Consider the following 23,336-nt stretch of genomic DNA (forward strand, 5'->3'; position numbering starts at 1 on the left):
GTTAACTGTACGTACACTTTTAGATTTCATATCGAAAATGTGTGTACAAATAATCACACTGTATACGTACACCACATTTAAATGATCATCTCAACATCATCACGATTCATTGAATCTGAATGTGATATTAATTCACGTTGTGTAAAATTGTAACTACTCACTGAAAATATTTGTGTTTAAAAGTTTTAATTAAACGTTTCCACCAGTGGAGTTTATATTTAGAATATTTATTTGTACTTCGTAAAACATCATCATACAATACAAGATTATTTGAATGATCATTTGTGCCACATTTTTGAATGTTTTTTTTTCTGCAGTGATTTGTGCTCAGTTACGGTTTCTATACGGCATTGTGTTTAGATGATTGTAGCAAAGCTATGTTGTACACTGTTAGTAAAATCTTACTTTGTTAAGTTTTTGTTTTGTTTTAACAATTTAATGAGAAAAAACAACATCTCAAAATTTTGAGCCTACACAGAGCCATAACGACCATTTGTCGAAGCCTTATTTGTACGAATAACTAGTGCATCTCCATAATAATATTAGCAATTAGCAATTTTCTGGACACCAGTGTATCAAATTGTTAATTTCCTAATTCGTTTGAAACAGATCTAAATACTGTTTTTGACAATCTTTTGAATGAATAATGATATTGATTATGTTAATACTCTAATACTAATTATGCATGCCGTTAGGTTTTAACATAATTGAAATGCAATTTCGATTAAATTTAGATATTTTGTGGTTATGAATTATGTACAGCTATAATTATCACTTAACGAACTTTTCTTTTTCCCAAATGAGGGGACACAGCTTGGTCGAAGGTCTCATGTAATTTGTCTCGGTGCAATCATCATTTATGATCCTGATTAACTGTTTTTTTTAATAAAACTAGGATCTTATTGAGAATTAACTCTCCAGGAACTATAGGGTTCCAAGGGATTCTCTCGAGGGGTAACCGACTCGGGAAATTGACTACACACCCTCAAAGGAATTGCCGGAGTATCCGGTAAATAATTGGAATTGATGGAATTGACCGGAATTGATCGGAATTGACCGGAATTGATAGGAATTGACTGGAAATATGTGGAATTGTAAGGAATTGAAAGTAAATGAGAGTAAATGCTGATAAGTGTGATTATCGGAAAGAAGGACCAGCGAATGCAAAACCACACTATTTCCTTTTTGTTTTAATTTTAAAAGCTCCCGCACAATAAATAACAGTGTACAGTGTTGATCAGTTCCATTTTAGAACAAGTCCAACGTTCTTTTATGTTCAAAATATGCACACTGAAGGATTCTTCTTCAGAGGATTCTTGTGAGTCAGATGCGGAAGAGTTTGAGCCGCAACAAACAAGTGAATATTCGTCGGGGGAAACCAAATTTACAAAAAAATGCATCACCGACAATATCATCTATTCCATCAACTTTTCAAAAGCCTAAAATCTTACGATGTCGATCACTTGAGCGAAACAAAAAATTGAGTGCTTTGGCTTTTGCTGACGTGTGCTGAACAAATCCATTTCCTGTCGAGGTACGAACAACGTTTTGTGCATCGGACAACTGAAATAGACAAAACACAGCAATTTACTTGAAAACACACACACTTCACATTCACCATATTAAATTTAATCAATCGTATAGTCATAGAAAAAATCATGTAATTCTTTTCCCGCACCATAAATCGTAAAGAAATAAAGTTTTTTTCTTGCCTAGGACATAAATTACGGAATTTTTCTCGTAACTTAGGCCCTCAGCATGAAAAGTTGTATACGCATCTGTTGTGGACGGTTTATTTTAGGCACTTTCGCTTGTCGCCCTCACTTCGTTCGCGCTACAATCGGCGAAATTGCCTAAAATATACCGTCCACAACATATACGTAAATAACTATTCCTGCACGATATATAGTTTTGGAAAAACTGACATTTCTTAATGAAAAATCATGGCAAAATATGTCGTATTTCAGTTGTCGGATGCACAAAAGTTTTTTCGTCATTTCCTAGCTTGGTACGAAAAATACTATTTATCTAAAATAAACAAATGATGTGCGATGTGAAATCATTTTAAACAAAACTGCAGTCAATTGGACGGTTTAATCTAAATTGAAATTGAAAAATCTCTTCTAAAAGTATGAGTAAAAATTAAAGATTCTAACAAAATGAGTCACAAATGTAGGACAACATAGTTGTTCCAAATTTTATCTTGATATAATCTCACGATTCTTTTTCCAAAATTCTTAAGGGTTTAACTTTGACTTTAAATTTATATCTATTTGAAAGTATCGAGCAATTATTTCGAAAATTAGTGGATTTGAAGGAATTGATTGAAATTATAGGAATTGAAGGGCGAATCCAGCAAGTAGTGGTGTTAATCCGTTAATTAAAGAAATAAAAGGAATTAAGAGCAATTAAAAGGAATTGACAGGAAGTACCTTTAGAAATTGAAAGGGTATTGAAAGGGAATTGAAAGGGAATTGAAAGAAATTGAAAGGAATTGAACGGAATTGAAAGGAAATAGAGCGAATCCGGCAATTAGACGAGTTGGTCCGGTAATTGAGGTAATTAAGCGGAATTGAAAGGAATTAGAAATTGATTTGCCACCATTTTGGCCAGTCGGTTACCCCTCGGATTCTCTTTAATTTCAACACACCAAAATCAGCACTATTTTTTGGAAGGCTAATTTGTATATCCCTGGACAGGTCTTGCTCTTGGTCTTGATTTTCAAACAAGAAATAGCTTTTTTAATACTGCTGGACAGGACATGGATAACTTGAAAGGCTCTCTGGGTTTACATTAGATTGATGACATGTATCAAGTTTACTGAGGCTTCAGAATTTTTCCGAAGGTCAAATTTTTTGGCGCATATAGTCAAACGTTTCGGAACTAACTTTCCAATGATATGACAGATATCCATGTCCGATTTTTAGCCCCGTACGAAGTACAAAGGGGCTTATAGGATTACGATGCCGTGTGTAATTGATGGAATTCGAAGCAGACGGTAAGGGCAAAGTGTTTGCCTATGTTCATAGATAACGAATCCGTAATAATAATTTTGTCTGTCCGTCACGTCGATATCTTGAGTAAATCAATTTTTTTTCCCCTGAAAGGTGAAAGTGAGGCTAAGTTCGAAGATGGGCATATTCGGGTCGGCCCCTAGTGAGTTAGGGCCACCTAAGTGTTTTAAGGTCTTTTGGGGATATCTACCGCAAAATAAACGATGGAAATGTAAATGAAACGGCAAACGATAGGTATTGTCGATACCAATTGAGGAAAAAAAAGTTCATTCAAATCGGTTGAATGGACCGTGAGTTAGGGCCTTAGAAGTGAAAGGCTACTCGGCCCTATGTGTATTTTGCATATAACTCGGGTAAATTTCATCCGTTTTTCGTAATTTTTGTTTCATTTGAAAGGTATCCGAACACCGAATATAATGTTGTTGAAAAAAAATGGGTCCTTGGACTAAGGCCGCTATTAGGGCCCTATGTGTATTTTACATATAACTCGAGTAAATTTCATCCGTTTTTCGTAATTTTTGTTTCATTTGGAAGGTAATCATTGAGTACTAATCAAAGGCCGAATAGAATGTTGTTGAAAAAAATTTGGGTCCTCGGACCTATGTGTATTTATAGTCAATAAATTAAAATTTTAGGGCCATTTGAAATTTTTGTTACATTTGAAAAGAACGTCGTAAGGGGCTTCGTAATTGCGCTACGCGCAATTTCTAAGTCATAATAATTTTACTTTAACTACATTAACGGGCGCAACAGGCTTACGGTCAAAGTAGGGTGACAGACGCACTAGGCTCACGTACACAATAGATATACGGATTTGTACGGGGCTCAGTCGCAGCAAACGCTCCGACTGTTCTGATGGCTCGTTCCTGTGGGAATGCAACCGGTACTAAATAAAAACATTTTTGCGTGTTTTAAACGGTGGTACACATGTTACTGGTACATAGAAAATGTCTGAAACCCGTTCTGAAGGTCTGACACCAAACCCTCCACCAATCCAGGAATATACAAATCCACGTTCAAAACAGTGCTGATTCAGATGCAGACGAGTAGCCCGTTTCTTTTTGTCATTCGGTTCTACTTGATTCTACTTTTACTGCGTATTGCAACTTAAAATAAATTTTTTCCAGTATCGAAAAGAGAAATGAAAAATAGAACACAGACGACCTTAGAAAGGACTTCCACCCTAAAAACCAAAACCACTTTCAAAACAATTCTTCGAAGCTTGTGTGGCTAGTGGGAGGTGATCCAAAAGCGAAAATTAGCACTTTTCTTACAAAAATTACTCCAGTTAGACGAGCCGTGCAGGGTCGTGTGGGTTGTCATGAGAAAGGTAATCACATGTACTATTGAGCCGAATCCACACTGAAATACGTGCAGTTAAAGTTTTCAACCGAAGACTTACACTGTTCTTACAGAAATTTCTCGAGCTACACAAAACGTACATTGTCGTGTGGGGTATCATTTGAAAGGTAATTTTATGTGCTCTTGGTCTAAATAGAGTCATATGTGGTTTGGATGCATCCACGATGAAATAGAAGTTGAAATGTTTAGTGCCTGTATATCGTTCGAAGTGCTAGATTTTTAGATTTACATTATACATTTCTAGGCTACTTCAGGATTCATTTCTACTTCTCACAACAACAAAGGCACTAACAAACAATAACGGAAAACCACTCTTATCCAAAGATTTCGTTTGTTTGTTAGTTTGTCCTTAAAATGACATTCAATTAAAATTCATGAAATGTGGATGTAGCTTTCTCGGAACTATTGTTGAGAATAGTTTCCTTTAATTGTTTCGTTTTAAAACGAACGTTCATTTTAAAATTAAAAATTCTACCATTTCGCTATTCGGACAAGAGTAAAACAGTAAAATAATAATTTATCTGCCTCCATCTTCCCCCTCCCAATCTCCATCCTTTTATACCCGTGCAATTTTATATTCTGTTCCATATAGCTTTATCGGTTCTTGTTTGCTTACGATTACTATTGTACACAGCTCTAATTACATTCGGTTTGTTTATCAATTTTTTGGAATAAATTTTGTATGTAAAATAAATTGAAACGTCACATCCACACTGGTACAGATAATATTAACCGAAAACTTGTTTAAAAACATTTTTAAATATACGATTATGTCTGCTTTATACACATATAATATGGAAAAAGGTAGAAAAAATAAAATAAAATACAAAGATGGAGTAAGTACATAACAAAAACGTTATGTATTTCTAGTATCAAAGTATTCACTCAGAAAATTGTTATCGCGCATGAAATTTTTCCATATTATGACAGATGTTAGTTATGTGTTTTGTGTACACATTTAGAGCAGTGAAGAGAAGAGGCATTAGCGTATAGTTACAATTTGAGTTTTTTTTTGTGTTCATTCCTTCCTTTTTAAGTAATTTGTGGTTCGCAGTGATAAATCAATAAATATTAGCTGGGTAAGTGTGTGAGTGCATGGAACAGCTGAAGCATTGTTGGAAAAAAATATGTCTGTTAACCTAGTAGATTTTACTACTATTTTTATCTTGACAGACTGAACTATTACCGCTGATGTCGCACGTAACATGCTCTAAATTGATTGATGTAAAAATTCCGATATAAATTCAATAGAGAGAAAACGTCTTCTCGGCGCTCATGCTTATGTATTCCATTCGGAAAAATGACATTCGATTCACAACGATCGTAACGATACAGGGCTATGATTTGATCCAACGAATGAAAACCATTTTTCAGATTATGACGTGCTCATCACCGTGGTTTTTGTCCTCAATAGACACGATTCGTCAAATTTCATCAGATTACAAAACGATTCCCTTATTGCACACAAGTACCATTATATCCCCGGTCCCTTACTCTAAGCGACTATAAATAAATCTATTCAAATCAATACACATAATAGAACTGATCGAATTGTAGCCTCCGTTCACGATTATTCAAATTTTACGGGCGACAGATCCAGCAACGTTTTTGTAAATGTGATGTATCGTTAGGAGAGTAAAAATGTAAAAACTATCTACGACTTTGTAGTAATATTTTGTAGATAAGATAATGGACTAAAAATAGATTTTCTTATTGTAGAAGTGTGTTGGCTGCGCCTGACTCAGAATATGAATTGTCAATGCATGGACTTACTGTATTTTCAGCACTTAACGAAAAAATGAAACGTTTTTGAAAACGATACAAGAACACTAACACTAATGAACCCTAACGTCATTTTAGCGTTGAACGGCGGTCGAGATGTCAGGACCGTTTAAGTTGTATGCGAATTTCAATTCATTTCAATTTATTTCACATGAGAAATAACGTTATAATACGTTCGTGTTGTATTTGTAAGGTAACATCGATATGGCATGTGAATGAATTCGACTGAAACACTAATTCTATTAACTGTTTGAAATTAGAGTTTTTTTGCGAATTTAATTGTTTTACAGTTAATGTCAACCATATTTATGTCTAAGTTTGCTTCAGATGTTTTACCAGCTGGTTCACTTATACAAACACCTACCTTTCTGATAATTCGATTTAGAAGTCACAAACACGCATAAGCAGTGTTCTCATATGATTAAACCAGCTGGTAAAACAGCTGAGGCAAACTTAGACATAAATCCTTCCAATAATGAAATTGAGATTACTTTAGTCTCTTTCGCGCTCCTAAACGCTTCGGTTTCTGATTATATTAGCTAATTTTCAGACATAAATGCTTCAACTGATACAAAATTCAACCCCACCCAATATGGTTTGACCGAGGGGTAAACCACTCTATTTTTTGACGTGATTAACATGATTAACCATTGATTAACATGATGACGAATTGCTGATTAACCAACATTTGACCGGGGGAATCGTCGCAAAACTACAAATAAACGTAAAATATAGCGGTTAATCAATGTTAATCACCGATTAACCGTTTGGATTCACAAAACTTATGTTTCTGATTAACAGATTAACTGATTAACCATGTTAATCACAAAATAGTGGTTTACCCCTCGGGTTTGACGAAACAAAAAGAGTACTTATGGTGAAATTGCTGTCGGTAGCCAATTCTTTGTCTAGTTGACTGAGTAATTTTCAGATTCAATAACATAACGTCATGTCGCAGTTTCGACATTTTAATCATAGCATGACGCAGTTGTGCGTATTACACAACATTTGAATAGAAGGACATTTTGCGTGGGATAATCGTTTTTGTCATATCTTTGCATTAAGAGATGAATTTATTTTTCAGAGAAATTATTTAGTTTGAATTCAATTACATAACTTTTCGTTTGGTATAAATTTTAAAGACCAACATTAGATTCCCCGTGATTTTTCGCCATTCATCTCTTAGGCGAATTTGCGTTTTTATTTTAAACTTTGACCTGGCTGAAGAAGATTCATGAAGAATTTTCAATTTACTAGTCGGTAATGAGTAATACATTTCAGCTGAAGGCCCTATATGCATAGGATAGTAGATAACTCAAGGTTTATCTGTCAATAATATAGATAAAGGAAGTGTTTCAAACATAAATTGATTGTAACTAATTTGAAATGTTCAGAACCTTTTTACTGCCGATTTCACTAGCTAGTCCCCAAGCACACACACACACCTTATATAGTAAACAATCAAATTAAAAGCTATATAGAGATTGTCTTTGCTACACTCATACGTGTTATGTGCGCACATGATGACGTTTACGTAGCCGAAAATAAACGGAAAAGTGGAAGGTGAACACAATGCAATTATAATTATAGGTAGGAGACATCGCAGGCTCAGACAATTTATACTTTTGTCTGATACCTTAATTTGTGTAACGTCAAATCGGTGTCAAATTATAGGGAGTTGATGTCACATACACTGGAATATAAACAACAAATTAAGAACAAGACAAATTCACACTCGAGAGACTTCCAATACTTCCAACAGAAATTTAATTTCTTCTGGCGCACCAATACCTTTATTTTGACTCCAATGGGGCTTCTTTAGGATATTAGTTGACTGTGATATACATCCTTGTTAGGGACCTAATACCTCTGAAAAGCAAAAGTACTTACTAAAACAAACATTTCTCGTCTTGAGTGTAACAATATGGTGTAAAAATACGATCGACCAATTTGAAACTTTGAAACAATTTTCTTCCAATGGATTTATCATTCATTAATTCTCGGGTTAAATCATTGTCATGTAATATACGTTCAGTTTGCTAAATCGTGAATTCATTTCTATTCTATCCACAATAACATCCAGAAGCACGTTAGAATTACTTCCGAAAAAATTATTTCTTTTCTTTTTATTTCAGCCAATCGGTTCCAACAAATTGATGTTCAGTTTAATTAACATTTAGAAAAAAAATCCACATCCCTGAAATTTTTTTGTTCAAAAATTTATGAGGTAATGCTCCGTATTCTTTCACCGAAATGGAAAGAGTTAGTGAACAGCTTACCAGCACAATTTGCATTACTGCTGTGGACGATCATATTCCAGTTCAAGGTAGAGTAGAAAAATTTATTTAATTTAACAATTTTTTGGAATGTCAATTCCGTGAATATATCCAATGGAAATTCCTGTTTTGAAGGTTAAAACAGAGTACCTAATATTTGAATAGATCAGTCCATTATTCCTTTGTTAACCATGACAACTGATAATATCTTGAAGAACTTCTAACAACTTAAATACCCATACTTGTATTGATGCCAGGTGAACAAATATAAGAAAATGAACACTAAAATATCTCACACTTTAACGCAACTGTGTCACTACCATCCGTTATGTCATTTATGAATTGAATAAAATGTTTTCTTCCTTATATCTGTTTCAGGTGCTGCGGTTAAAATGGAACTACAACCCGCATTGGATCCTCGAAAGCAGGAACTACTTGAAGCGAGATGTATCGGTGTTCGGGTATGTAAACATTTGTTGTTTTTTTTTTCAAATCATTTAAGTAACAACATACCGCACTCAATTCGGCTGAATTGTTTTTTGAACAGACTAAAGAGCATTTCATGCTAGATATCACCACATCTCTTGACGGGTGACAGTGATAAAGTTGTTTGTTTTTATAATGTCCTCTTGATTTCATCGTCAATTTGAATTTACCGATTCAGGACTTCATAAATTGAAAAACGTATGCGGTAAGATGCTTGAGTTGAAAGATTTCTACAAAAAATATCCTGATTTTTCCGGCAAGAAACGCCATCTGTGTATAAATCACTTAAAAATATTTCCGAATATCTTGCTGTTATCTCAGGGTGCGTCGACATTTCATGAAAATAAATTTTCTCTACTCTTATTGGAGTAGAAATGTAGTTGACCAGCGATGATGCAATTAATGGCTCCTTAGGTTCTGATAAGGATTTATAAATCCTAGATGGAAATCTTTATCAGAACATGAGTTTTTCCTTCACCTGACCCCATCATCGCCGGCCAGATTGACAAGACTCTCTAACCTGGGGATATAATTCAATCCGGTAACATCATAGGAATCAAATAACTTCTTCTTCTCTGTGAAGACGATAGAATGACGTAACAAATTTAGCATCGCACACACATTCGTTGCTCTTACCGCATTTATATTGAAAAATAGTTGTACAGAGCTGCCTACAAATACGAAAATCTGAGTTGCACAATTGAATTCTTTTTTGACTCATGAGTTCACCGACCTCCTACAACAAACCGAGCATAAAACATCTATGCTTTATAGGTATTCTGTATGCATTTGCGCTGTATCTGATAATATTGTGCCCATCTATAAACGGTAGTGAAATTATTGTAAGAATGTTAATTTTCGCAATGGTTCATATACGTGGCTCGGGTCCATGCAACTCAAACGAACACACAAAAAAATGGTTTTCAATCAGCCCAATGAATTATGAAAAATGCATTTTTATTTCATAAATATCACGCACCGTGACATTTACGGTGTATGTGTACTGTTCTGATTTTTATTTTCGATTTTTTTTTTCATAAACGAAAAAAAATGCCATTTCCGCCACAGAATCGATCTGCCTCTTTGCTCTTCTCGTTACCATTTGGCCGCTTGTTGGATATGTTTTTTTTTGTGTGTGTTATGCCTATGGGATGCTGGATTTGTAGAGTGTACCATACTATTCAACAGCAACGGCTGCTGCAAAAAGCTTCCCATCAAATAACACCGAACCAACCCTATCCATCCGAATTATATGTAGAGATAGATATATAGATAGATATATAAACACACAAATAATCCTATGTAACGTATAAACACAAAATATACTATACACACCCTCATACCACGTATATAACACTCATTTCATCTCGATCTCACTTTGTTCCCATACCATCAATTATCCAACACAAAACTCGGTACAGAGAAAACAGTGGAATGAAGTGGAGTTTTATTTATATAATATAGAACACATAGAATTGTAGAGAAAAGTCTCTATTCACATCCATTCCCAACTCATGCATTTGTACTAGAAAATATCCAAGCTAGCCTGAATATTATATAGTACACATAGGAGCCACCATTCTGCCAAACAACCTTCACCATCTCCAACCACCTACCTTTAATTTTATAACCAAGAGTTTGCTTAGCTTTCATACTATCATATTGGTGTACATGAACGAAAATTTTGTGTAGCGGAACACCCACGCCACCCTGTAATTCATATATTTTATGTGAAGGGTGGTGTTGGTTGGTAGATGTGGATGATGTGTACATTTGTACATTTTAGTATAGCGGTTTCCACTGTAAACCTAACTCTTAGCTGAATAGTGATGTGTTCAGAATAGTACGGAATATAAACGAAACCTGATTCAAAATCTCCTTACATCTCTTCCACAACATTCCACAATATTATTTTCTATATTTCTATCAAATCGTATGTTCTATTCTGTAGCATACATTCACTTAATGTTCCACATAAGTCTATACAATGTACTGTATACATAATGCCTCGACAATACAACCGCTTTATATACATAATATTCTTATATACTTTTCATACTAGATTTTTATACCCAAGAGTTATTTGAGCTTTTATATACCAATGTTTTCAAAGATAAATGGCGGCTTTGAATGTAAAATTCCATTATTCTTAGCGATAAATACCATGTTTTCCCACATCTTAAAAAAAAATTGTCGTACTCTCTGAAGTGATGTCTATGTGACACTTTGCACCAACCGTCTATTTTCAGTTGTAATATGAATAATATTGAGTTTCAATTTTAGTTGACGGAATGATAACGATAACGACATTTTGATAGACAAAATATATTGATTTCATTTAACCGTGTTTGTTGTGCAAAGTAGAAGGACTGTCGGAGGACTGTTTCATTTTTATTTATTTTTAATATTTGTTTTGGAAAATTTCATTTTATCGGAGTAAGCTGTTGGAAACGCCATGCATTGCTGCTTTGCATTACACCAAAAAAGGTCAAATAAAGTTGGTTTGTTTCCAACAAAAATGGTTCAATGTTGAAAACAAAAAGTTAATTTTTCTGTTGACCCACAATTACACAGAATTCCACTAAGTGCGAATAAATAAACGCCTGTAGGGCTCATATCATAGTTTATTTTCCCACATTTCATTCCTCCCTTACATTAAGTGATCCCAAGTACGGTTAAAATATAAATCGAATTTCCCCTGCATAAAGAAAAACGTTCATGCCCCATAGGGGGTGGTTTTTTTTTGTTAAATCAAGGTAACAAACAAAACATAAACGTTGACAATAATCAATAAATTGAATGTTTCAACGTGTATGAGCAGATTCAACTTTCTACACACGAAATGTCTTGACATTTTGTATAAAATGAGAAACGAGCTGTTGAAACCAAACACTTTTCCATTTGACTATTTTAGTCGTTGACCTTTGACCTAAAAGCCAATAAAGCCTAAGTCTACCCCCAAAAATTACATCCGTATGTTTCAGTTGGTTTAAATTCTTCAATACGTAACTAGCAGTACACTTGTCAGGTACACCTTCACTGAAGGTCCTTCAGTGCAGCCTTGAATCTAGAACCAATATATTTTCGGAAAAAGTTTTTTGCATAATTTCTCAAAATGCTATAACTAGTACAAGATACCGACCTCCTTAAATGAATTTTTCTGTTTTACAAGTGTTTTTTGTCATTGAATGGAAATTTTTATCTATTGAATAGATAATGTGGGAACTTAAGGTCGGCTAGGGCAAATTAAAACAATGAACTGTCCTAAATCCACTGATGACCCACATGTATTGTATGTAAATAGTATCAATAATCGAATTTCTGTAGTATGTGCTTATTTCATGTGTGACGTTACGACCGGCAAATAAGCTGCAATGTTTATTGGTTGTAAAACTTAGTAAAAACGGTTAAATTCTTTGTAAATTCCCTTACTTTATTGTAAGGTAACAAACACGCCGAAGATTTTCCGTGACCGTTTCTGCCAACCGTATGTATATTCGAAATTACTTACAAGATCACATATACGAAATTGCACAAAAAAACCGAAAGAAAAATGAAAACCACTGTAATGCTTTGCGGTCGTGACACGCCCAAAATGCTAAATTTTTGTTTGAAAATATTGTGTATGAACTCGTTGGTTTTGCTTACTTTCGAGCTGCTTTAAGTTTTGCCCGAACCAAACATTTGGGGAGATGAATAATTGAGGAGTTTGAGGTTTTTTTTCCCGAATAGTATTATGTACACAAACGGGGGGGTTGATGATTTTTTTTTCTGCCTTCTATTTTCGTTGTTTTTGGGTGGCACGGAGGTAACTATATGTGTGTGTATAAAGTGAATTTCAAGGCTATAAATATCCACGAAGAAAAAGGGAAGATTTCCAGCTGAACTTAGAGAGATATAGTTACTTCGGCACATCGGAGACAAAATCAATAAAATGTTTGGTGCTGAGAATATTTTTTTTATATTTCCTTTGTGTATAATATGCATGAGAAAACTTTAACTCAAAATGGATGTTAAAGCAGGTTTTGCGTTTTGATTAGATTACTGATTGGTGAATGTCTCTTGGGTCTTGTGACTGGAAATTAATATCGAATCGGTTTGTTTATAGCTCACTTTCTTGAGTATGCAATCAAATTTATTGATACTTTTCGTGCGAGTCGACAATTTTGATGTGGCCATATTATGTTGCATGTCCTACCAGGATGCTTGTTTACTGTGTTGAATGAACGAATGAAAAAAAATCCCCGTCCCGGGCTATCTATCCATCGACCTTTCATGGTATATAAAGTGTGTCCATTACCCACCACCATTTTCATTTATCCTTATAACCGATATTTTCCATTATTTTTTGCTGTTTCTCTCTGCCGAGGTTGTGTAGAATATTTTTATCAAATTCAATGATATGCTAGTGTTCGTCATACTATATACACAAAGCAAAAATCTCTTTTCAATTTTGTGAGATTTTTTTTCCCTATTTTTTTGTTGTGCTGTGATAAAAAGGGCGGTGTTGTTCAAAAGTGTTATAGGATAATGTTCCTTTGCCTTTTGAAAATTGAAACTACGTTCACTTCATTGCGTATCATCGGTAGAGCTTGTAAAGTTTTCGACATTTTTCGTCTTTTTCTACTTCTCATTTTGGTAATTACGAACGTCAGTTATATATGGCTGGATAGTTGTGTGTATAAAGCTTTGTCGCAAAATTATACGTGGCTGTACGTTTCATTTACATTTTACCAACTTTAATCAATGAATATTTTCTCGATGTGTTCTGCTTACCTTTATTATCTTGTGCTTACCTTAAATGTACCGACTCAAACTTCCTTCAACACTAAATCTTCTAAGTCGGACTTATTACGACAGCCTTTATGGAAATGGGAGGAAGATCATTTACGTTACTCTCTTTCTTAGATTATATTGTGTGACGGCTTTAATCGTTTCAACTGAATAAAATTAATCGAAATATAAATTATATATTTGGCGGAATGTCAAGGTCATGTGGAAACTGTTGTGTATTCAATTCAATACTTCAGCTATGCATGCTTCATTTAATTTATCCGGACTCAACATTGAAGGCATAGGGGGGAAACTTAGACGACTTTTTTTGTTGCTGCTTTGCACAAATTTCGATTTTAATGTTGTGTAAACTTGTTTTTTTTTTCTTCTTCAAGAGATCGAAATTGGTAAACATTGACTTCTGTTAAAAAACTTCAATTGACATAAGGCGATAGCCGACAATTTTTATGTTGATTATGTCGAGTAAACAAACAAACAACAACAACAAAAAAATCGGTGTGCATTCTGCACAATGCGTTCATTGCTAAATTCCGTAATGGATTAAAAAAATTTCCACTTTTCGCAGACACTAGCTGTTGTATTTTCTGTATTATGTTTTCCGTTTAGTACAATAAAATTTTGCGCTTAAGTTGCATAAAATCGATAAATTCATTTCGGCACACCCTTTCTACACTGGTAATATTCATTCTGCACTTGGGAATATTCATTCTACACTTCTTCTTTTGTTTTTTTTTTTTACTTTCGAATTCAGGTCTATTTTGTGCGATATGTGCAGAGCATTTTCATGCCACAGACATATTAATTTAACTGCAATTCTCGTACTCACATTTATATATAGTGTAGCGATACGTCAAACGTATACAGTATACAGTAGGTAGACTCCATACTTGATTCGTGTGATACAATAATTTCAGAAACGCAAATATAATTTCCGAAAAAGGTCACCTATCAATGAACAGATTCGATATAATTGTACATACTGGAGACATACGTTTTTTTGTTGTTGTTCTTGTTTATCGTCAATAAAATTCTTTGGTTAGCCTTATCGCTACACGAAGTGAAAAATAAATAATTTCAATTTCAAATGCCGTAAGTCGCTTCTTTTGCCGAGTAAAAATACTTTCATGTTTTTAATGATTTAGTCGTCATCATATATTGTATGTAATATAAAGTGAATGTTTAATTTTCTGGTCGTTCGCTGAAGTTGGCCGGAATCAGCTAAGCAAAATAGGTATTTTATACATCAACAACTTTACGCTATACATAATTTTATATAACTTGTTTTAGAGATTTTTCTATCATAATCCAAAACATTTTCGTCGAAAGTCTAAAAATAAAACGCAAAATTTTCTATTTTGTTTGGTTGGAATGTTTTAACTGAAACACATAAATACATTCAATTTGAAGTATAGTGAAAAAAAAACGACCGAACTGACTCTCATTAACGTCTTAACTGTAGATTGTAAATACATTTAATTTAATAAAGAAAAAAAGGCGAATACCGTGAACGAACGAACCATCAACGTAGACAATACCAACATTAAAATTGTGCCATTTACTCTACGCTATTCGTTTCAAATACATTTTTTTTTTTCGTTTATTTTCGTGTTATAAATTGCACAATTTTGTTTTAAAATATGCACGAAATTTGCATGCAATTGTTGTCGATATAATTTTTTTTGTAACAATAAAAATGTCTAATTTCGTACGAGGTTTTTTTTTACCGAGTCGGAGCCATATGCGATTGTCGGCCAGATATGTATAGGGTACTATCACAGGTGTAACACACAAAAGACTGGGCAGAAAATACCATTTAGATACCACAGAATTTCGGCAATTGCCTAATGTCAATTGAAGTATATTTAATAACAGAAGTCGATGTTGCCAGAACGGGTCGTTCTGTTTGAACGATCGACATTCGAACAGGGCTGAACAAATAACAAAATTGTGCTAAGCAGCAACAATAAAAATTGTGATAAGTTTCACCCCAGGGCGCCAATTCTGGATAATTTAAATAATCCATGCAAATTATACGGGTAGACCTGTCACAATTTTCACAGTGAACGTCACCGAACATTACTGTATACACTCCAAGAATTCATAACTTGACAGTTGTCACCGTAATGCTATGAGTGGTCAATACGATTCGTAACTTTTAAGGTGACAACTTACTGTCAAGTTATGAATTCTTAAATTCATGAGAGTCGGCGCCCTGTGAGTACTATTATACAACACTAACCATATTTCAATTTCATTTCGAAAATATTAACGAGAACCATTTTTATCAATGTATTACTGGATAACGATGACTGTTGAACAGTAATAATATGAAGGTAGTTTTCAATTTATAAATTTTTAACACACAAGTATCACATAAAGCTAAAGAGGTTATTATAGTCAACCTAACTTGTTTTTCATTACTTTTCTTCGATATATTAGCATTTATATCATTTTATCACAGTATATATATGTACATTCAGTAGAACATATATATATATATATATATATGTATACAACACACATCATTATTATTATTATTTGTGTGGTATGATGTCAAAAAATATAATTTTAAAATCAAAATGGCCGTCGAAAAATCTATACTTCATGTTACAACAATGTGTATGCCAGAGTAACAGAATAACCACAAAAACTTATATAAGAGGTGGAAGAAAAAAGTATATCTCTTCGTGTATTGATTATAAACTGTTTACACTCTGTCGTCTCATCTCAGTGTTGAATTTAAAAAAAAATACGGTCGACCTGTCTATTTTTATTTGTATCATTACTGTAGGTACTTGTTGCATGATGCTGATAGTACAGGGCACTGGTTGACCATTTTCATACGTTTGTTCATAGAAACAGTTATTATGCTCTGCAACTAATGGCGCTGCAAAATTTGAAGCAATTCATTTGAGATCAACATCCAAAAAAGGTCAAAGCTACCGAAAGTGAGTTCTTTGATACTCTTGACACACATTGTTTTGCTCCTAATAACATCCGGTGACCTTATTGCCCATGCAGCCAAGCAGATCTCAAAATAAACTGTAGTCAAGGAATTACAATCAAAATTTCCCGAGTTTCCCATTTTCCCATTGAATTTTGCAATAAATTGATTAAACCTCTGATGAAACTCACTGTAACCGTTCTAACCACAAATAATAATATTATTTACGTCACTTAGTGACGGAATTCGACAACTAGCAGCCTGTTTCTTCATTTTCTACGATAGAAGTAAGCACCGAAAACTCCAATTTTTTTTTAATCCCAAGTTTATTCCTAACAGTCTCGCTGTTTTTGTCGCAAACTTTGAAGTGATACTTTAGCTTTCATAAACTTTCGGATACATTTTTTATTCGCTAAACTTGTGTATAAGCTGGGAAATAGTCTTTCTCGACGGAAAAACTTTCGTGCATTAAAATTGAAACATGAGTAAAATGCGAGAGGAAAACCATTAAAAGCAATTTTGGTGCAGTTGAATTGCAATTTTTGGAATATCTAATACGAATTTAGAGGAGGTGAGGAGGGAGTTGTGTTTTGTTGGACTCAATAACTTTTGCTGGGTGAATTTCACTTCGGCAGAAGTTAGTTTGAAAAAAAAACTACCGTAAAATGTATTGATTGTCTGACGTTTTGAATGGCATGGTTTGAATGAGCTATTCTTTTAATTTAAAATTGAAAATCCGTACGAACTACAAACTGTATACACACGAACCAAACCAATAATGCGTTGCTCAGAGTTGACTTATAGAAGTTAAATTCAATTTAAAACCAGTATAAATTTTCCAAACGTCGAGTAGTCAACACTCAATATCATACTTTTGATTAAATGACTACGAACTCGTACATACATATATAATCCAACTATTAATAGTTTGTGGTATTGTTACCGAGAGATAAAAGCGAAAAATCTTGTGACTATATCATGCACACATTTGCGCGGTGTTAACATTGGAATTTTTATGTAACCCGTTTATACTCCGGGAAAAGTGAGGACAGGAAGGAGATGGTTGAGCCGATTAACTTTGCTTGATTACTCCATATTTTTTGTGGTTTAGGCAATAGTGAAATGCGTGAATTTTCGTGCTATAATCGTAAACAGACAAAAAAAAAATTGTAGCCGATTTATAGCGAGTCAATCGATTTAAATCTACCACCCATTTGTTGATTTAGTACGACGTTTTTTCATATCGAACATAAGCAAAATTCACACAAAACACAGCAAATATTCAACGAAAACCGTTGCTGACAAGAAAATGTCGAACTCTGTTCCGTCATAGAAACTTGCGCTGATGGACTAACTGATCAAATATACAAATAAAAACCTACAGCAAATTTATTTGGTATCACATACACACAATGCGCGTGATTATTTAAAAAAAAAATCGCTTTTTTTTGTTGTTAAACCACAGTTTGCACACTTAGTAGTGTGACGTTAATGTTAAATTTTTTTTCTCTTCAACTTCAGTAATACTACAATTTAATTGAGTACAGCAACTACATTTTGTTTGGTTGAATAATAATTTTCTGTATAGTGTCGCCATTTCGTTGAGGTAATTCAATTATTTTTTTTTTGTAATGAGACTTTTCTGTTGATGTTGTGTGCTAATAATATATGGCATGTGTGTAGTCTTAATGAAATTCTTATTTGTGTTTATTGACCGTCATAAAAGTTCAGCCATAAAATTCGTTGGTGTCAGTTAGTGATCGGTGCGATAGCTAGCGATTGTGGATTTTTTCAAGTTTTGTTCAAGTTTCACCCAAAAAAATGAAAAATTGAAATCGAGCCATTTAACGAAACATAATTTTTTTTTAATTAAGTAAATTTTTATCATCTTGAAGAGTATGTTTGAAACTTTCGTCAAGATAAGATAAGCAATAAAGGCACAGTCGTTGCTCGTACATTTACTCATTTTTCTTCTTCTTTTTTTTTTCTCACATTTAACGCAATGTACAATAAAAGGATAGTGCGGATAGATGTTACAATGTTATTCGTATAAAACATATAAACGACAAGGAAGGATATTCCAGCATCTATGAGCAATTTTTTTTTCTTCGTATAAAAATGGGTTTCTAACACGCCAATTCTGTCATCTCCTTCCTTCTCCTGAACCTTCCCCATTCATATACACCATCATCACCGCATATTTCCTCTATAACTTCTTTTTTTACTGGGTAGTCATCATCATATCGGATTTAGTCGCGCATGTCGACATTATCATTTGAACTTTGAGTATATATTTTCAGTCCGTTTTGTTGCTTTTATTACATTATATACACTCAGCGGTACTTGTCTTTCCCTACTTTATATACACTACACAATAATAGAATTAAAGAAAGACCAAACCAAACAAAACACACAAGTTTTTGCTATGATAAATAATTACAAAACAACAGTGTCAGATGTGAAGATTCGGTGTTGCCAGCCAGCATAACATGTGAAACTCACTAATTAATGTTACCCAGCAATTTAACGTATATTTTATCCATATAAATTGTTTGAAGTGAAGTGTTGCTTGTTCGTATAAAAATCGTTCGACTTTAAAGTCGAATCATCGAAAAAAAAAATGACGGTGTTGTGAGTGGTGGATGTTTTTCCCACCAGGAAAACTGATACATAAACTATACAAAAAAGTGAGTCGCAAAAATTTGTAACTGATGAAAGTAGTGCTCTGCATATAGTAATCACCAAATCACTTTTTTAACTTATTTTTTTTTAGTAAATTCAAAACTAAATTCAATTTTATTTCAATTTAATTCTTTAATTTCCATTTTAAATTTAAACAAAAATTCACAAAAATAAGAAAAAGTCTAAGAAAACTAAAAAGATCAAAAAATAAAAATAAATGAAAAATCTCCCATAGATGTGCACAGTTCGAATACAGGTTACTGACTGAACTGACTGCGGGGACTAGAGAATTCCCAAACGAAAATTTCGTTCTCGATAAAGTCTGCCACTGCCAGTATATAATATAAAACCTACTCAACGTTATTATACGCTCAGCCGCCTGTCCCGACGTCTGGTGTTTTATACACAAACACACTCATTTAACATTGCACATACCTCTTCCGACAAAAATATACTTACTTGTTATCGGCATGACAGTTGTAGACTTTTTATCATCTGGTCATACACCGAAAGTGTAATACACAGAGATAGATCCAATGTGTGTATACACATTTACAAACGTTATATTTTCACGTTAAGTAATATCAACAGCGCGCTTGTGCGATATACAAAAACATTTTATGTATCAGACAACACTAATTTTTCGTTGAGAGAGAATTTCCTCATACATTCATAAAAATCCATTCATACCAAAGAGTTCGTAGCATGAAACACAACTCCTGTGTATATTTATAGAAGTCAGAATGTGCATGGAGTGTGTATAATGTCGAACGATTAGACGCGATTATACAATACGAAATTCCGTACCGTATCACAACAACATGGTTTGTTGTTGTTATGCACACGCGAGAGTATATAAGTATATAAGGCGTGTAGAGTAAACGCGCTGTGTGCCAGTTTCGTATCTGGCAACAATGCATTGAACAGCTGATCGGCGAAGGTTGCCTCTTTGCAGTCGTCATGCTTCTTTTGCTCATAACTTCAGAATGTGTGTATATAAATAGCAAGGCACGATATAGCTTTTGTATAGAAGAGATAAACGTAATACACTGTGGGCATGGGATTATATAGCAAATATAGCAATTTAGTATTGTGATGGCAGCGCTCGTTTTGATTCTGGTGGGCATTTTTGACATTATTTTTTTTCGTCTTTTATGATGTTAAGCTTTGAGGTTCGAGGGTATATATACACTGTGTGTGTATTATTATACATTTTATCGTATGCGCTACAAGTTTTGTTTCTTGTTTTGTTTTAATATGAACCGGTGATATTTTTCTGTTCGGAAGATTGATCAAAAACTCTGTTTCCTTGGACAATTAATAGGGTGTATTCCTGTGAAAATATCACAGACATACTAATATTGTACCAGAAGAATGAAAATTGCTTCCCCGTCGTAACTGTTAAAATGGAAATGTTTTTTTTTTGGTTCGCTGATAATAAATGAATATTAAATACACTGAGCGAATTGAAAACATGGAACGGAATGAATGTAATCGAAAAAGCAATGAAATATTAGTGAAAAATATGTGTGCGACGTTGTCATGTTTTTAGATTCATTTTATTATTATTTTGTTATACACTTTTTTAGGTCTGAGTTAAAAGAGAGGAAGATTCCGAGTCAATTTGATATGTTCGACCAATTTTATATATATAAATATTGTGTGAGGTCGATTACAATTTTCTTTTTCAAACATGGATGGATGTAACTCATTTTTGCTTGAAGAGCAAATTTTCGTTGTCGGTGTTGTGTGTAAGTTTTTTTTTTTTGCGTATAAGTATGTATATAAAATCGTCTTCCAAGACACCTTATTTGTTTCGTTGAATATTTCTGCTAACAAATATAATTCGCCTCAATCAAATTGGCTTCTTAGTATATATGTAAATATGGCTGCTAGTCGTTCGTTGTCAGCATTACAAAATAAAACGGATCTGATGGTTCGAACTCTTGAGATAGTTCGTGTTTTATTTTTTTTGCGCCATCTATGTTGATAACAGTTAGTAAAACAGTTTTGTACAAGTTTTTTTGTCGTCTTATTTGAAAGCGGTGCTTTTTTAAAAATTTGTTTTGTCTAAATACGTGGCACGATCGAGAGATTGTCGTTGGTGTTGTAGTCGTAATCCTTGATTCATATTTCACTCTTGTTTCGTATAAGAGCAACAGGTATTTTTGTTTATGATTTTTTTTTTTGTTTCTTTATGGAGGAGGAGTAAACGGCTGCTAAATTATTTATTCTAATGAAACGCTTTCGATTATAGAAGACACGTGACTTTGGGTTGGGGAGCTGATGCTTATTTTTATATTGTTACGACGAAGCACCACATTGTCTTTAATTGGTTGTTCATGCAACCGGGGGATATAAAAATGCTTTTAGCTAGGCACTAGAGATACGAAATTTTAGTTCCTTTTCACAATAAATTTTTCTTTATTTTTGTCACTGAAAAGGATTTTTTGACGAGACTCGATAAAGTTTTCAGACGAATACCTAGAAATGTTATGAAAACGTTCTTTGCCACTGGGGGCGACCTTTATCCAACTTTTTTTTTTTTTTTTTTGGAGGGATGTAAAACAAATTCGGAAATTATTGACAAATGTAGGAGCGTGCCCTTAGCATCCGAATCTATTTATATTGTTCCAATTCAATACAAACTTTACGAATTTCAACGTTTTTTTTTGTGTACCTTCGTATTATACGAAGCTTTTAACTCGAATATCTGTTTTCTATTGAAACGTAACTTGCCGAATTTTTTTTTCGCGACGCCCACATTTGTGTTTCAAATAAATATCGAAATATCTCGTTGACGCTTTAGAATTCGAATGACGCTTGGCTGCAATGCATATATATGTGTGTTTTCACCTTTTATCACCTTCGAGTTATTTTCATTCAATATAACATTTTGATAAGAAATTTCAATGTAAAAATGGATTTTTTTTATTTCGCTAGATTGGTAATTGCAAATGGCTGCGAACAAAATGTAGTGTAGCCATATAATAACGCGAATCGCCCAATCGCTAATAGGAGAGACGAATTGTTTTTTTTTTCTTAATGGTTTTTGTCACAGGGGTGAAACTTAGAACAAGTTTTATTGTTGCTGCGTAGAAAATTTTTGATTTTTGTAGCAGCCCTCTTTGAATGTCGTTCAACTTGAACGAACCGTTTTTAATTTTTCGAGAAAACAAGATTTAGGCAATATCGATCCTGTTAAAATACTTCAATTGACATTAGGCAATTGCCGAAATTCTGTGATATTACATGGAATCTAAATGGTATTTTATGATGTCTATGATGAAGTGTTATACCTGTACAGTTTTCGTAGAGTTAGTTATGATGAGCCAAATAAAGCTAATTGAATGGAATGTTGTGTGGTTCGGTTAAATCGATACTAGTATTTTTCCCTTGAATAAATTTTGTGCAATGGAAAATTTGGCTATGTACGTAGTACGAGAGAGAGCGCATCCAAACTAATATCAGGGAAAATGGGGAAATTTTCCGCATTTGCAATTGATTTTAGATTGAATTCTATGAGCATATACAGTTCTTCTTTTTCGACAAAGGAATGATGTATGAATCACGTGTAGTTGAATAAAAGAACGTTTTGGACGTCAGATATTGATTTACAAATCGGAAAACATCGTTAGATAGCAGTGTGCTGACGTTTCCACCTCACTAAAATCATTATTTTGATATTTTTTTAGCAGTTGAAGTACTTGCTACTATCTTCACACCCATTGATTAATTTCTTTTTCTTTCATTTCAGGTAAGTCAAATCAAGAATTCTCATAAGTAATAACGAAAACTCCAACACAAAAGTCAGCGGAGTTTGTGTGTAAGTTTTTTTTTTTAATTTACAAATAAAATCTCTGTTGTAAAATCGTGGGATTGAAACATTAATGGTAATTTGTTTATATGTACGTATTTACCATACAGTCACAGTTTGACGAATTTTGGTGTTAACATTGAAATTCTGAACTTTCTAATGTTGTTTCTTTTTTCGAC

At 33.6% G+C, this 23,336-nt stretch overlaps 1 protein-coding gene and 1 long non-coding RNA gene across 3 annotated transcripts in view; one reads left to right on the plus strand and one right to left on the minus strand.

Annotated features, from left to right (window-relative positions):
• LOC119068856 (serine/threonine-protein kinase tousled-like 2) overlaps positions 1–23,336 on the plus strand; it is a 72,672-nt gene that overhangs the window by 5,548 nt on the left and 43,788 nt on the right. Inside the window, exons 3-4 of one of the 2 annotated variants that reach the window (XM_037172682.1) lie at positions 8,294–8,484; positions 8,813–8,895. In XM_037172682.1, the coding sequence (XP_037028577.1) occupies positions 8,412–8,484; positions 8,813–8,895 (156 nt within the window). In that variant the 5' untranslated portion in view covers positions 8,294–8,411. The remainder of the gene's footprint in view (positions 1–8,293; positions 8,485–8,812; positions 8,896–23,336) is intronic. The other variant, XM_037172683.1, reaches the window with a different exon arrangement.
• LOC119068905 lies at positions 17,782–19,894 on the minus strand. The gene is made up of 2 exons (XR_005086247.1): positions 19,800–19,894; positions 17,782–19,731 (listed from the first exon to the last, which is right to left on the minus strand). It is a non-coding gene; the product is annotated as an uncharacterized LOC119068905 (long non-coding RNA).

Source organism: Bradysia coprophila (assembly GCF_014529535.1).
Source record: "Bradysia coprophila strain Holo2 chromosome X unlocalized genomic scaffold, BU_Bcop_v1 contig_20, whole genome shotgun sequence".
In the NCBI taxonomy this organism is placed as follows: Eukaryota; Metazoa; Arthropoda; class Insecta; order Diptera; family Sciaridae; genus Bradysia; species Bradysia coprophila.